The sequence below is a fragment of the Gobio gobio genome, assembly GCF_949357685.1.
Source record: "Gobio gobio genome assembly, chromosome: 20".
NCBI lineage: Eukaryota > Metazoa > Chordata > Actinopteri > Cypriniformes > Gobionidae > Gobio > Gobio gobio.
The window spans coordinates 50,418,067-50,434,797 of NC_137113.1; the positions used below are offsets into that span (position 1 = coordinate 50,418,067).

Genomic DNA, 16,731 nt, shown 5'->3' on the forward strand with positions numbered 1-16,731 from the left:
GTGTGACGGTGACTAGACTACAGTGAGTGTGACGGTGTCTAGACTACAGTGTGTATGACGGTGTCTAGACTACAGTGTGTGTGACGGTGTCTAGACTACAGTGAGTGTGACGGTGTCTAGACTACAGTGAGTGTGACGGTGACTAGACTACAGTGAGTGTGACGGTGTCTAGACTACAGTGTGTGTGACGGTGTCTAGACTACAGTGTGTGTGTGACGGTGTCTAGACTACAGTGTGTGTGACGGTGTCTAGACTACAGCGTGTGTGACGGTGTCTAGACTACAGTGAGTTTGACGGTGTCTAGACTACAGCGTGTGTGACGGTGTCTAGACTACAGCGTGTGTGACGGTGTCTAGACTACAGCGTGTGTGACGGTGTCTAGACTACAGTGAGTTTGACGGTGTCTAGACTACAGCGTGTGTGACGGTGTCTAGACTACAGTGTGTGTGACGGTGTCTAGACTACAGTGAGTGTGACGGTGTCTAGACTACAGCGTGTGTGACGGTGTCTAGACTACAGTGAGTTTGACGGTGTCTAGACTACAGCGTGTGTGACGGTGTCTAGACTAGTGTGTGTGACGGTGTCTAGACTACAGTGAGTGTGACGGTGTCTAGACTACAGCGTGTGTGACGGTGTCTAGACTAAAGTGTGTGTGTGACGGTGTCTAGACTACAGCGTGTTGGACGTGTCTAGACTACAGCGTGTGTGACGGTGTCTAGACTACAGTGTGTGTGACGGTGTCTAGACTACAGTGTGTGTGACGGTGTCTAGACTACAGTGAGTGTGACGGTGTCTAGACTACAGCGTGTGTGACGGTGTCTAGACTACAGTGTGTGTGTGACGGTGTCTAGACTACAGTGTGTGTGACGTGTCTAGACTACAGCGTGTGTGACGGTGTCTAGACTACAGTGAGTTTGACGGTGTCTAGACTACAGCGTGTGTGACGGTGTCTAGACTACAGTGTGTGTGTGACGGTGTCTAGACTACAGTGTGTGTGTGACGGTGTCTAGACTACAGTGTGTGTGACGTGTCTAGACTACAGCGTGTGTGACGGTGTCTAGACTACAGTGAGTTTGACGGTGTCTAGACTACAGCGTGTGTGACGGTGTCTAGACTACAGTGTGTGTGACGGTGTCTAGACTACAGTGTGTGTGACGGTGTCTAGACTACAGTGTGTGTGACGGTGACTAGACTACAGTGTGTGTGACGGTGTCTAGACTACAGTGAGTGTGACGGTGTCTAGACTACAGTGAGTGTGACGGTGTCTAGACTACAGTGAGTGTGACGGTGTCTAGACTACAGCGTGTGTGACGGTGTCTAGACTACAGCGTGTGTGACGGTGTCTAGACTACAGTGTGTGTGTGACGGTGTCTAGACTACAGTGTGTGTGACGTGTCTAGACTACAGCGTGTGTGACGGTGTCTAGACTACAGTGAGTTTGACGGTGTCTAGACTACAGCGTGTGTGACGGTGTCTAGACTACAGTGTGTGTGACGGTGTCTAGACTACAGTGTGTGTGACGGTGTCTAGACTACAGTGTGTGTGACGGTGTCTAGACTACAGTGAGTGTGACGGTGACTAGACTACAGTGTGTGTGACGGTGTCTAGACTACAGTGAGTGTGACGGTGTCTAGACTACAGTGAGTGTGACGGTGTCTAGACTACAGCGTGTGTGACGGTGTCTAGACTACAGCGTGTGTGACGGTGTCTAGACTACAGCGTGTGTGACGGTGTCTACACTACAGTGTGTGTGACGGTGTCTAGACTACAGTGAGTGTGACGGTGTCTAGACTACAGTGTGTGTGACGGTGTCTAGACTACAGTGAGTGTGACGTGTCTAGACTACAGTGAGTGTGACGTGTCTAGACTACAGCGTGTGTGACAGTGTCTAGACTACAGCGTGTGTGACGGTGTCTAGACTACAGCGTGTGTGACGGTGTCTAGACTACAGTGAGTTTGACGGTGTCTAGACTACAGCGTGTGTGACGGTGTCTAGACTACAGTGTGTGTGACGGTGTCTAGACTACAGTGAGTGTGACGGTGTCTAGACTACAGTGAGTGTGACGGTGTCTAGACTACAGTGAGTTTGACGGTGTCTAGACTACAGTGTGTGTGTGACGGTGTCTAGACTACAGTGTGTGTGACGTGTCTAGACTACAGCGTGTGTGACGGTGTCTAGACTACAGTGAGTTTGACGGTGTCTAGACTACAGCGTGTGTGACGGTGTCTAGACTACAGTGTGTGTGACGGTGTCTAGACTACAGTGTGTGTGACGGTGTCTAGACTACAGTGTGTGTGACGGTGTCTAGACTACAGTGAGTGTGACGGTGACTAGACTACAGTGTGTGTGACGGTGTCTAGACTACAGTGAGTGTGACGGTGTCTAGACTACAGTGAGTGTGACGGTGTCTAGACTACAGCGTGTGTGACGGTGTCTAGACTACAGCGTGTGTGACGGTGTCTAGACTACAGCGTGTGTGACGGTGTCTACACTACAGTGTGTGTGACGGTGTCTAGACTACAGTGAGTGTGACGGTGTCTAGACTACAGTGTGTGTGACGGTGTCTAGACTACAGTGAGTGTGACGTGTCTAGACTACAGTGAGTGTGACGTGTCTAGACTACAGCGTGTGTGACAGTGTCTAGACTACAGCGTGTGTGACGGTGTCTAGACTACAGCGTGTGTGACGGTGTCTAGACTACAGTGAGTTTGACGGTGTCTAGACTACAGCGTGTGTGACGGTGTCTAGACTACAGTGTGTGTGACGGTGTCTAGACTACAGTGAGTGTGACGGTGTCTAGACTACAGTGAGTGTGACGGTGTCTAGACTACAGTGAGTTTGACGGTGTCTAGACTACAGCGTGTGTGACGGTGTCTAGACTACAGTGTGTGTGTGACGGTGTCTAGACTACAGTGAGTGTGACGGTGTCTAGACTACAGCGTGTGTGACGGTGTCTAGACTACAGTGAGTTTGACGGTGTCTAGACTACAGCGTGTGTGACGGTGTCTAGACTACAGTGTGTGTGACGGTGTCTAGACTACAGTGAGTGTGACGGTGTCTAGACTACAGCGTGTGTGACGGTGTCTAGACTACAGTGTGTGTGTGACGGTGTCTAGACTACAGCGTGTGTGACGTGTCTAGACTACAGCGTGTGTGACGTGTCTAGACTACAGCGTGTGTGACGGTGTCTAGACTACAGTGTGTGTGACGGTGTCTAGACTACAGTGTGTGTGACGGTGTCTAGACTACAGGGAGTGTGACGGTGTCTAGACTACAGCGTGTGTGACGGTGTCTAGACTACAGTGTGTGTGTGACGTGTCTAGACTACAGCGTGTGTGACGGTGTCTAGACTACAGTGTGTGTGTGACGTGTCTAGACTACAGTGTGTGTGTGACGGTGTCTAGACTACAGTGTGTGTGTGACGGTGTCTAGACTACAGCGTGTGTGACGTGTCTAGACTACAGCGTGTGTGACGTGTCTAGACTACAGCGTGTGTGACGGTGTCTAGACTACAGTGTGTGTGACGGTGTCTAGACTACAGTGTGTGTGACGGTGTCTAGACTACAGTGTGTGTGACGGTGTCTAGACTACAGCGTGTGTGACGGTGTCTAGACTACAGTGTGTGTGTGACGTGTCTAGACTACAGCGTGTGTGACGGTGTCTAGACTACAGTGAGTGTGACAGTGTCTAGACTACAGTGAGTGTGACGGTGTCTAGACTACAGTGTGTGTGACGGTGTCTAGACTACAGTGTGTGTGACGGTGTCTAGACTACAGGGAGTGTGACGGTGTCTAGACTACAGCGTGTGTGACGGTGTCTAGACTACAGTGTGTGTGTGACGGTGTCTAGACTACAGTGTGTGTGACGTGTCTAGACTACAGCGTGTGTGACGGTGTCTAGACTACAGCGTGTGACGGTGTCTAGACTACAGTGTGTGTGACGGTGTCTAGACTACAGTGTGTGTGACGGTGTCTAGACTACAGTGATTGTGACGGTGACTAGACTACAGTGATTGTGACGGTGTCTAGACTACAGTGTGTGTGACGGTGTCTAGACTACAGTGTGTGTGACGGTGACTAGACTACAGTGAGTGTGACGGTGTCTAGACTACAGTGTGTGTGACGGTGTCTAGACTACAGCATGTGACGGTGTCTAGACTACAGTGTGTGTGACGGTGTCTAGACTACAGTGTGTGTGACGGTGACTAGACTACAGCATGTGACGGTGTCTAGACTACAGTGTGTGTGACGGTGTCTAGACTACAGTGTGTGTGACGGTGTCTAGACTACAGCGTGTGTGACGTGTCTAGACTACAGCGTGTGTGACGGTGTCTAGACTACAGTGTGTGTGACGGTGTCTAGACTACAGTGTGTGTGACGGTGTCTAGACTACAGGGAGTGTGACGGTGTCTAGACTACAGCGTGTGTGACGGTGTCTAGACTACAGTGTGTGTGTGACGGTGTCTAGACTACAGTGAGTGTGACGGTGTCTAGACTACAGTGAGTGTGACGGTGTCTAGACTACAGTGTGTGTGACGGTGTCTAGACTACAGTGTGTGTGACGGTGTCTAGACTACAGGGAGTGTGACGGTGTCTAGACTACAGCGTGTGTGACGGTGTCTAGACTACCGTGTGTGTGTGACGGTGTCTAGACTACAGCGTGTGTGACGTGTCTAGACTACAGCGTGTGTGACGTGTCTAGACTACAGCGTGTGTGACGGTGTCTAGACTACAGTGTGTGTGACGGTGTCTAGACTACAGTGTGTGTGACGGTGTCTAGACTACAGGGAGTGTGACGGTGTCTAGACTACAGCGTGTGTGACGGTGTCTAGACTACAGTGTGTGTGTGTGACGTGTCTAGACTACAGCGTGTGTGACGGTGTCTAGACTACAGTGAGTGTGACAGTGTCTAGACTACAGGGAGTGTGACGGTGTCTAGACTACAGCGTGTGTGACGGTGTCTAGACTACAGTGTGTGTGTGACGGTGTCTAGACTACAGCGTGTGTGACGTGTCTAGACTACAGCGTGTGTGACGTGTCTAGACTACAGCGTGTGTGACGGTGTCTAGACTACAGTGTGTGTGACGGTGTCTAGACTACAGTGTGTGTGACGGTGTCTAGACTACAGCGTGTGTGACGGTGTCTAGACTACAGTGTGTGTGTGACGTGTCTAGACTACAGCGTGTGTGACGGTGTCTAGACTACAGTGAGTGTGACAGTGTCTAGACTACAGTGAGTGTGACAGTGTCTAGACTACAGTGAGTGTGACGGTGTCTAGACTACAGTGTGTGTGACGGTGTCTAGACTACAGTGTGTGTGACGGTGTCTAGACTACAGGGAGTGTGACGGTGTCTAGACTACAGCGTGTGTGACGGTGTCTAGACTACAGTGTGTGTGTGACGGTGTCTAGACTACAGTGTGTGTGACGTGTCTAGACTACAGCGTGTGTGACGGTGTCTAGACTACAGCGTGTGACGGTGTCTAGACTACAGTGTGTGTGACGGTGTCTAGACTACAGTGTGTGTGACGGTGTCTAGACTACAGTGATTGTGACGGTGACTAGACTACAGTGATTGTGACGGTGTCTAGACTACAGTGTGTGTGACGGTGTCTAGACTACAGTGTGTGTGACGGTGACTAGACTACAGTGAGTGTGACGGTGTCTAGACTACAGTGTGTGTGACGGTGTCTAGACTACAGCATGTGACGGTGTCTAGACTACAGTGTGTGTGACGGTGTCTAGACTACAGTGTGTGTGACGGTGACTAGACTACAGCATGTGACGGTGTCTAGACTACAGTGTGTGTGACGGTGTCTAGACTACAGTGATTGTGACGGTGACTAGACTACAGTGAGTGTGACGGTGACTAGACTACAGTGTGTGTGACGGTGTCTAGACTACAGTGTGTGTGACGGTGTCTAGACTACAGTGATTGTGACGGTGTCTAGACTACAGTGTGTGTGACGGTGTCTAGACTACAGTGAGTGTGACGGTGTCTAGACTACAGTGTGTGTGACGGTGTCTAGACTACAGTGTGTGTGACGGTGACTAGACTACAGCATGTGACGGTGTCTAGACTACAGTGATTGTGACGGTGTCTAGACTACAGTGTGTGTGACGGTGACAGGATTATCGACAGGATTTACCGTGATAACCAAACACGGTTTTAATGATAATTTAATTTTAAACGATAATATTTTTAACCGTCAGGACATTTTAAGGTGTAGTCCCTACAGGAACTCTCTGATTGGCTGCCAGCTCACCTGGAGGACAGCGGGCCGAGTGGAGTCCTGAAGCAGGGAACGCCCCGCGGCCGCCGCTTTCGGAAGGCCTGCTCCACCAGCTTCCCCTCGGACGACGGGTCTATCCTCCAGAACGAGCCTTTGCCCGGCTCCTCCTGGGATCGGGCCACTTTGATGAAGTAGCGGTTTAAGGACAGATTGTGACGAATCGAGTTCTGGAAGAGAAACGGAAATTTGGCTCATCAAACGGGTCGTGCTCCAGGATTATTGTCTTCCTTTTGCCCCACGATCTCTCCCCCCTTCTCGAGTAATGTGCGCTGAAAGACTGAATCCAGCAGGAATCATGGGATAGCAGGAGGAAGAGCAGCAGTTCACTGGGCATTAAAGGGTGGGTTCAGTCCAGAATGAGAGTTTCCTGATGGCTTCTCCTCATACAACATGTTCACGTCTTTCTTTCTTCAGTGGAAAAGAAATTAAGTTTGAGGAGGATGTCCAGGATGTGTCTCCAAATAATTCCACCTGCGTCATGTGACCTTTCAGACGTGATGATGTCATGCGTGGCCCATCGGTTGGGCTAGATCAGGTGTATAGTATATCAGGCTGATCCTCGTCTGGGATCGTGAGGAGCCGACTCAGACCCGCTGGAGTCCATTATATGGAGACACATCCTGGACTGTTTTCCTCAAACTTCATTTCTTTTCCACTGAAGAAAGAAAGACGTGAACATGTGAACATACACAGACTCACACACAGACACACAGACTCACACACAGACACACAGACTCACACACAGACACACAGACTCACACACAGACACATGGACCAGCTCTGACACACACACACACACACACACTCAAAGAAGAGCCCACAGACACACGGACTGGCTCTGACACACACACACACACACACACACAGACCGGCTCTAACACACACACAGACTCATACACATGGACCGGCTCTGACTGGCACACACACACAGATAGTCTCTCTCTCTCTCACACACACACACACACACAGACGGACCGGCTCTGACACACACCCACACACACAAATGGACCAGCTCTGCCACACACACACACACACCCACACACTCATGGACCGGCTCTGACACACACACACAAACACACGGACCGGCTCTGACACACACACACACACACACGGACCGGCTCTGACACACACACACACACACACCGGCTCTGACTGACACACACACACACACACGGACCGGCTCTGACACACACACACAAACGGACCGGCTCTGACACACACACACAAACACACACACACACACACACACACACACACACACACACACGGACAGACTCTGACACACACACACACGGACCGGCTCTGACTGACACACACGGACCGGCTCTGACTGACACACACGGACCGGCTCTGACTGACACACACACACACACACACACGGACCGGCTCTGACACACACACACACACACACACACACGGACCGGCTCTGACACACACACACACACACACACACACACACGGACAGACTCTGACACACACACACACACGGACCGGTTCTGACTGACACACACACACACACACACACACACGGACCGGCTCTGACTGACACACACACACACACACACACACACACACACACCGGCTCTGACTGACACACACACACACACGGACCGGCTCTGACTGACACACACACACACACACACACACACACACACACACACACACACCGCCCACCTGCCAGCCCTTGTCTGCCGTCCTGTAATACGGGTAATTCTTAGTGATGTGTGTGTAGATCCCGTTCAGTGTGAGCTGCTTATCTGGAGCCATCGTGATGGCCTGAACGATGAGCTGAGCGTACGAGAACGGAGGCTTGGAGTCGTCCTGCGAAACACAGAAGAAGAAGAAGAGGAAGAGGAGGAAGAGGAAGGAGAGAGGAAGGTGTCAGTAAATGAGGAGCACTGATAGCCCAGGGGTCACTGAAGCGCTCCTACTTTGGGACTGTCTCCTCCGGACTCCTTGTCGTTCTCCGATTGGCAGTTCTCGTTGATGAGCTCGGCTGTGAGGCCACGCCCCATTCTGTAGCTGGAAAGCCCCGCCCCCCGTGGACTTGACGGACAGGAGTTGGCAGCGCTGAGGAGAAAAGACAAAGCTTTAAATCTGTGCTGTAGAAACACCTGGCAGAGGCCAGAGGTCAGAGGTCAGGCGCTGACCTGAGGGTGCCCGTGGGAGAGGGCAGTGGACTCATCAGGTGTCCGATGTTGTCTGGGATGTTGATGGTCAGTGGTGAGATCTGGGCCTTCAGCGGAGACTCTGGGTTCCTGCGCTCCCGCCGCTCCAGGGACAGGGCAGTGAAGCTGATCTTAATATTAGTGCTGGGGAACCGGAAAGTGCACCTGTAGAACACACACACACACACACACACACACACACACACGTCACCGAGGGGACAACACACACACACACACACACACACACACATCACCGAGGGGACAACACACACACACACACACACACACATCACCGAGGGGACAACACACACACACACACATCACCGAGGGGACAACACACACACACACACACACACACACACATCACCGAGGGGACAACACACACACACACACACACGTCACCGAGGGGACAACACACACACACACACACACACACACACGTCACCGAGAGAACAACACACACACACGTCACCGAGGGGACAACACACACACACACACACACACACACATCACCGAGGGGACAACACACACACACACACACACACACACACACACACACACACACATCACAGAGGGGACAACACACACACACACACACACACACACACACACACACACACACACATCACAGAGGGGACAACACACACACACACACACGTCACCGAGGGGACAAGACATCACTGTAGACAGAAGAGAGTGTGTGTGAGAGTGAGAGTGTGTGTGTGTGTGTGTAAGAGTGAGAGAGAAAGTGTGTGTGTGTGTGTGAGAGAGAGAGAGTGAGTGTGTGTGTTCACTGTAGACAGAAGAGTGTGTGTGTGTGTGTGTGTTCACTGTAGACAGAAGAGTGTGTGTGTGTGTGTGTGTGTGTGTTCACTGTAGAAAGAAGAGTGTGTGTGTGTGTGTTCACTGTAGACAGAAGAGTGTGTGTGTGTGTGTGTGTGTGTTCACTGTAGAAAGAAGAGTGTGTGTGTGTGTGTGGGTTCACTGTAGACAGAAGAGTGTGTGTGTGTGTGTGTGTGTGTGTTCACTGTAGAAAGAAGAGTGTGTGTGTGTGTTCACTGTAAACAGAAGAGTGTACGTGTGTGTGTGTGTGTGTTCACTGTAAACAGAAGAGTGTACGTGTGTGTGTGTGTGTGTGTGTGTGTTCACTGTAGACAGGAGTGTGTGTGTGTGGTCACCGTAGACAGAAGAGTGTGTGTGTGTGTTCACTGTAGACAGAAGAGTGTGTGTGTGTGTGTGTGTGTGTGTGTTCACTGTAGACAGAAGAGTGAGTGTGTGTTCACTGTAGACAGAAGAGAGTGTGTGTGTGGTCACTGTAGACAGAAGAGTGAGTGTGTGTTCACTGTAGACAGAAGAGTGAGTGTGTGTGGTCACTGTAGACAGAAAAGTGAGAGTGTGTGTGTGTGTGTGTTCACTGTAGACAGAAGTGTGAGAGTGTGTGTTCACTGTAGACAGAAGAATGTGTGTATGTTCACTGTAGACAAAAGAGTGAGTGTGTGTGGTCACTGTAGACGGAAGAGTGAGAGTGTGTGTTCACTGTAGACAGAAGAGTGTGAGTGTGTGTGTTCATTGTAGACAGAAGAGTGTGTGTGTGTTCAATGTAGACAGAAGAGTGTGTGTGTGTTCACTGTAGACAGAAAAGTGAGTGTGTGTGTTCACTGTAGACAGAAGAGTATGTGTGTGTGTTCACTGTTGACAGAAGAGTGAGTGTGTGTGTGTGTGTGTGTGTTCACTGTAGACAGAAGAGTGAGTGTGTGTTCACTGTAGACAGAAGAGAGTGTGTGTGTGGTCACTGTAGACAGAAGAGTGAGTGTGTGTTCACTGTAGACAGAAGAGTGAGTGTGTGTGGTCACTGTAGACAGAAAAGTGAGAGTGTGTGTGTGTGTTCACTGTAGACAGAAGTGTGAGAGTGTGTGTTCACTGTAGACAGAAGAATGTGTGTATGTTCACTGTAGACAAAAGAGTGAGTGTGTGTGTGTTCACTGTAGACAGAAGAGAGTGTGTGTGTGTGTGTGTGTGTGTGTGTGTGTGTGTGTGTGTGTGTGTGTTCACTGTATACAGAAGAGTGAGTGTGTGTGTTCACTGGAGACAGAAGAGTGAGTGTGTGTGTTCACTGGAGACAGAAGAGTGAGTGTGTGGTAACTGTAGACAGAAGAGTGAGTGTGTGGTAACTGTAGACAGAAGAGTGTGTGTGTGTGTGTGTGTTCACTGTATACAGAAGAGTGAGTGTGTGTGTTCACTGTAGACAGAAGAGTGAGTGTGTGTGTTCACTGGAGACAGAAGAGTGAGTGTGTGGTAACTGTAGACAGAAGAGTGAGTGTGTGTGTTCACTGTAGACAGAAGAGTGAGTGTGTGTGTTCACTGGAGACAGAAGAGTGAGTGTGTGTGTTCACTGGAGACAGAAGAGTGAGTGTGTGGTAACTGTAGACAGAAGAGTGAGTGTGTGGTAACTGTAGACAGAAGAGTGTGTGTGTGTGTGTGTGTTCACTGTATACAGAAGAGTGAGTGTGTGTGTTCACTGTAGACAGAAGAGTGAGTGTGTGTGTTCACTGGAGACAGAAGAGTGAGTGTGTGGTAACTGTAGACAGAAGAGTGAGTGTGTGTGTTCACTGTAGACAGAAGAGTGAGTGTGTGTTCACTGTAGACAGAAGAGTGAGTGTGTGTGTTCACTGTAGACAGAAGAGTGAGTGTGTGGTAACTGTAGACAGAAGAGAGTGTGTGTGTTCACTGTAGACAGAAGAGTGAGTGTGTGTGTTCACTGTAGACAGAAGAGTGAGTGTGTGGTAACTGTAGACAGAAGAGTGAGTGTGTGGTAACTGTAGACAGAAGAGTGTGTGTGCGTGGTCACTGTAGACAGAAGAGTGTGTGTGTGTGTGTGTGTTCACTGTAGACAGAAGAGTGTGTGTGTGTGTGTGTGTGTGTGTGTGTGTGTGTTCACTGTAGACAGAAGTGTGAGAGTGTGTGTTCACTGTAGACAGAAGAATGTGTGTATGTTCACTGTAGACAAAAGAGTGAGTGTGTGTGGTCACTGTAGACGGAAGAGTGAGAGTGTGTGTTCACTGTAGACAGAAGAGTGTGTGAGTGTGTGTGTTCATTGTAGACAGAAGAGTGTGTGTGTGTTCAATGTAGACAGAAGAGTGTGTGTGTGTTCACTGTAGACAGAAAAGTGAGTGTGTGTGTTCACTGTAGACAGAAGAGTATGTGTGTGTGTTCACTGTTGACAGAAGAGTGAGTGTGTGTGTGTGTGTGTGTGTGTGTGTTCACTGTAGACAGAAGAGTGAGTGTGTGTTCACTGTAGACAGAAGAGAGTGTGTGTGTGGTCACTGTAGACAGAAGAGTGAGTGTGTGTTCACTGTAGACAGAAGAGTGAGTGTGTGTGGTCACTGTAGACAGAAAAGTGAGAGTGTGTGTGTGTGTGTGTGTGTTCACTGTAGACAGAAGTGTGAGAGTGTGTGTTCACTGTAGACAGAAGAATGTGTGTATGTTCACTGTAGACAAAAGAGTGAGTGTGTGTGTGTTCACTGTAGACAGAAGAGTGTGTGTGTGTGTGTGTGTGTGTGTGTGTGTGTGTGTTCACTGTATACAGAAGAGTGAGTGTGTGTGTTCACTGTAGACAGAAGAGTGAGTGTGTGTGTTCACTGGAGACAGAAGAGTGAGTGTGTGGTAACTGTAGACAGAAGAGTGAGTGTGTGGTAACTGTAGACAGAAGAGTGTGTGTGTGTGTGTGTTCACTGTATACAGAAGAGTGAGTGTGTGTGTTCACTGTAGACAGAAGAGTGAGTGTGTGTGTTCACTGGAGACAGAAGAGTGAGTGTGTGGTAACTGTAGACAGAAGAGTGAGTGTGTGTGTTCACTGTAGACAGAAGAGTGAGTGTGTGTGTTCACTGGAGACAGAAGAGTGAGTGTGTGTGTTCACTGGAGACAGAAGAGTGAGTGTGTGGTAACTGTAGACAGAAGAGTGAGTGTGTGGTAACTGTAGACAGAAGAGTGTGTGTGTGTGTGTGTGTTCACTGTATACAGAAGAGTGAGTGTGTGTGTTCACTGTAGACAGAAGAGTGAGTGTGTGTGTTCACTGGAGACAGAAGAGTGAGTGTGTGGTAACTGTAGACAGAAGAGTGTGTGTGTGTGTGTTCACTGTAGACAGAAGAGTGAGTGTGTGTTCACTGTAGACAGAAGAGTGAGTGTGTGTGTTCACTGTAGACAGAAGAGTGAGTGTGTGGTAACTGTAGACAGAAGAGAGTGTGTGTGTTCACTGTAGACAGAAGAGTGAGTGTGTGTGTTCACTGTAGACAGAAGAGTGAGTGTGTGGTAACTGTAGACAGAAGAGTGAGTGTGTGGTAACTGTAGACAGAAGAGTGTGTGTGCGTGTGTGTGTGTGGTCACTGTAGACAGAAGAGTGTGTGTGTGTGTGTGTGTTCACTGTAGACAGAAGAGTGTGTGTGTGTGTGTGTGTGTGTGTGTTCACTGTAGACAGAAGAGAGTGTGTGTGTTCACTGTAGACAGAAGAGAGTGTGTGTGTGTTCACTGTAGACAGAAGAGAGTGTGTGTGTGTGTGTGTGTGTTCACTGTAGACAGAAGAGTGTGTGTGTGTGTTCACTGTAGACAGAAGAGTGAGTGTGTGTGTGTTCACTGTAGACAGAAGAGTGTGTGTGTGTTCACTGTAGACAGAAGAGTGTGTGTGTGTTCACTGTAGACAGAAGAGTGAGTGTGTGTTCACTGTAGACAGAAGAGTGAGTGTGTGTTCACTGTAGACAGAAGAGTGAGTGTGTGTTCACTGTAGACAGAAGAGAGTGTGTGTGTGTGTTCATTGTAGACAGAAGAGAGTGTGTGTGTTCACTGTAGACAGAAGAGTGAGTGTGTGTGTGTTCACTGTAGACAGAAGAGTGAGTGTGTGTGTTCACTGTAGACAGGAGTGTGTGTTCACTGTAGACAGAAGAGAGTGTGTGTGTGTTCACTGTAGACAGAAGAGTGTGTGTGTGTGTTCACTGTAGACAGAAGAGTGAGTGTGTGTGTTCACTGTAGACAGAAGAGTGAGTGTGTGTGTTCACTGTAGACAGGAGTGTGTGTTCACTGTAGACAGAAGAGAGTGAGTGTGTGTTCACTGTAGACAGAAGAGTGTGTGTGTGTTCATTGTAGACAGAAGAGAGTGTATGTGTTCACTGTAGACAGAAGAGTGAGTGTGTGTTCACTGTAGACAGAAGAGTGAGTGTGTGTTCACTGTAGACAGAAGAGAGTGTGTGTGTGTGTTCATTGTAGACAGAAGAGAGTGTGTGTGTTCACTGTAGACAGAAGAGTGAGTGTGTGTGTGTTCACTGTAGACAGAAGAGTGAGTGTGTGTGTTCACTGTAGACAGGAGTGTGTGTTCACTGTAGACAGAAGAGAGTGTGTGTGTGTTCACTGTAGACAGAAGAGTGTGTGTGTGTGTTCACTGTAGACAGAAGAGTGAGTGTGTGTGTTCACTGTAGACAGAAGAGTGAGTGTGTGTGTTCACTGTAGACAGGAGTGTGTGTTCACTGTAGACAGAAGAGAGTGAGTGTGTGTTCACTGTAGACAGAAGAGAGTGTGTGTGTGTTCACTGTAGACAGAAGAGTGAGTGTGTGTGTTCACTGTAGACAGAAGAGAGTGAGTGTGTGTTCACTGTAGACAGAAGAGTGTGTGTGTGTGTGTTCACTGTAGACAGAAGAGTGAGTGTGTGTTCACTGTAGACAGAAGAGAGTGTGTGTGTTCACTGTAGACAGAAGAGTGTGTGTGTGTGTTCACTGTAGACAGAAGAGTGTGTGTGTGTGTGTGTGTTCACTGTAGACAGAAGAGAGTGTGTGTGTGTTCACTGTAGACAGAAGAGTGTGTGTGTGTGTGTTCACTGTAGACAGAAGAGTGTGTGTGTGTGTGTGTTCACTGTAGACAGAAGAGTGTGTGTGTGTGTGTTCACTGTAGACAGAAGAGTGTGTGTGTGTGTGTGTGTTCACTGTAGACAGAAGAGTGTGTGTGTGTGTGTGTTCACTGTAGACAGAAGAGTGTGTGTGTGTGTGTTCACTGTAGACAGAAGAGTGTGTGTGTGTGTGTTCACTGTAGACAGAAGAGTGTGTGTGTGTTCACTGTAGACAGAAGAGTGTGTGTGTGTTCACTGTAGACAGAAGAGAGTGTGTGTGTGTTCACTGTAGACAGAAGAGAGTGTGTGTGTGTTCACTGTAGACAGAAGAGTGTGTGTGTGTTCACTGTAGACAGAAGAGAGTGTGTGTGTGTTCACTGTAGACAGAAGAGTGTGTGTGTGTTCACTGTAGACAGAAGAGTGTGTGTGTGTGTTCACTGTAGACAGAAGAGTGTGTGTGTGTGTTCACTGTAGACAGAAGAGTGTGTGTGTGTTCACTGTAGACAGAAGAGTGTGTGTGTGTGTTCACTGTAGACAGAAGAGTGTGTGTGTGTTCACTGTAGACAGAAGAGTGTGTGTGTGTTCACTGTAGACAGAAGAGTGTGTGTGTGTGTGTTCACTGTAGACAGAAGAGTGTGTGTGTGTGTGTGTGTGTGTGTGTGTGTGTGTGTGTTCACTGTAGACAGAAGAGTGTGTGTGTGTTCACTGTAGACAGAAGAGTGTGTGTGTGTGTGTTCACTGTAGACAGAAGAGTGTGTGTGTGTGTGTGTTCACTGTAGACAGAAGAGTGTGTGTGTGTGTGTTCACTGTAGACAGAAGAGTGTGTGTGTGTGTGTGTGTTCACTGTAGACAGAAGAGTGTGTGTGTGTGTGTGTTCACTGTAGACAGAAGAGTGTGTGTGTGTGTGTGTTCACTGTAGACAGAAGAGTGTGTGTGTGTGTGTTCACTGTAGACAGAAGAGTGTGTGTGTGTTCACTGTAGACAGAAGAGTGTGTGTGTGTTCACTGTAGACAGAAGAGAGTGTGTGTGTGTTCACTGTAGACAGAAGAGAGTGTGTGTGTGTTCACTGTAGACAGAAGAGTGTGTGTGTGTTCACTGTAGACAGAAGAGAGTGTGTGTGTTTTCACTGTAGACAGAAGAGTGTGTGTGTGTTCACTGTAGACAGAAGAGTGTGTGTGTGTGTTCACTGTAGACAGAAGAGTGTGTGTGTGTGTTCACTGTAGACAGAAGAGTGTGTGTGTGTTCACTGTAGACAGAAGAGAGTGTGTGTGTGTTCACTGTAGACAGAAGAGTGTGTGTGTGTGTTCACTGTAGACAGAAGAGAGTGTGTGTGTGTGTGGTCACTGTAGACAGAAGAGTGTGTGTGTGTTCACTGTAGACAGAAGAGTGTGTTCACTGTAGACAGAAGAGTGTGTTCACTGTAGACAGAAGAGTGTGTGTGTGTTCACTGTAGACAGAAGAGTGTGTGTGTGGTCACTGTAGACAGAAGAGTGTGTGTGTGTTCACTGTAGACAGAAGAGTGTGTTCACTGTAGACAGAAGAGTGTGTGTGTGTTCACTGTAGACAGAAGAGTGTGTGTGTGTTCACTGTAGACAGAAGAGTGTGTGTGTGTTCACTGTAGACAGAAGAGTGTGTGTGTGTTCACTGTAGACAGAAGAGTGTGTGTGTGTTCACTGTAGACAGAAGAGTGTGTGTGTGTTCACTGTAGACAGAAGAGTGTGTGTGTTCACTGTAGACAGAAGAGTGTGTGTGTGTTCACTGTAGACAGAAGAGTGTGTGTGTTCACTGTAGACAGAAGAGTGTGTTCACTGTAGACAGAAGAGTGTGTGTGTGTTCACTGTAGACAGAAGAGTGTGTTCACTGTAGACAGAAGAGTGTGTGTGTGTTCACTGTAGACAGAAGAGTGTGTGTGTGTTCACTGTAGACAGAAGAGTGTGTGTGTGTTCACTGTAGACAGAAGAGTGTGTGTGTGTTCACTGTAGACAGAAGAGTGTGTGTGTGTTCACTGTAGACAGAAGAGTGTGTGTGTGTTCACTGTAGACAGAAGAGTGTGTGTGTTCACTGTAGACAGAAGAGTGTGTGTGTTCACTGTAGACAGAAGAGTGTGTTCACTGTAGACAGAAGAGTGTGTGTGTGTTCACTGTAGACAGAAGAGTGTGTGTGTGTTCACTGTAGACAGAAGAGTGTGTGTGTGTTCACTGTAGACAGAAGAGTGTGTGTGTTCACTGTAGACAGAAGAGTGTGTGTGTGTTCACTGTAGACAGAAGAGAGTGTGTGTGTTCACTGTAGACAGAAGAGTGTGTGTGTTCACTGTAGACAGAAGAGTGTGTGTGTGTTCACTGTAGACAGAAGAGTGTGTGTGTGTTCACTGTAGACAGAAGAGTGTGTGTGTTCACTGTAGAC

The 16,731-nt window shown here is 48.7% G+C and overlaps 1 protein-coding gene across 2 annotated transcripts in view; it reads right to left on the minus strand.

Moving 5' to 3' along the window:
- Positions 1 to 16,731, minus strand: part of foxk2a (forkhead box K2a) — a 605,865-nt gene that overhangs the window by 586,168 nt on the left and 2,966 nt on the right. For both annotated transcript variants that reach the window (XM_079845443.1, XM_079845442.1), the window contains exons 2-5: positions 8,442 to 8,624; positions 8,223 to 8,361; positions 7,966 to 8,112; positions 6,265 to 6,458 (exon numbers count right to left, since the gene is read on the minus strand). In XM_079845443.1, coding sequence (XP_079701569.1) covers positions 6,265 to 6,458; positions 7,966 to 8,112; positions 8,223 to 8,361; positions 8,442 to 8,624 — 663 coding nt within the window. The remainder of the gene's footprint in view (positions 1 to 6,264; positions 6,459 to 7,965; positions 8,113 to 8,222; positions 8,362 to 8,441; positions 8,625 to 16,731) is intronic.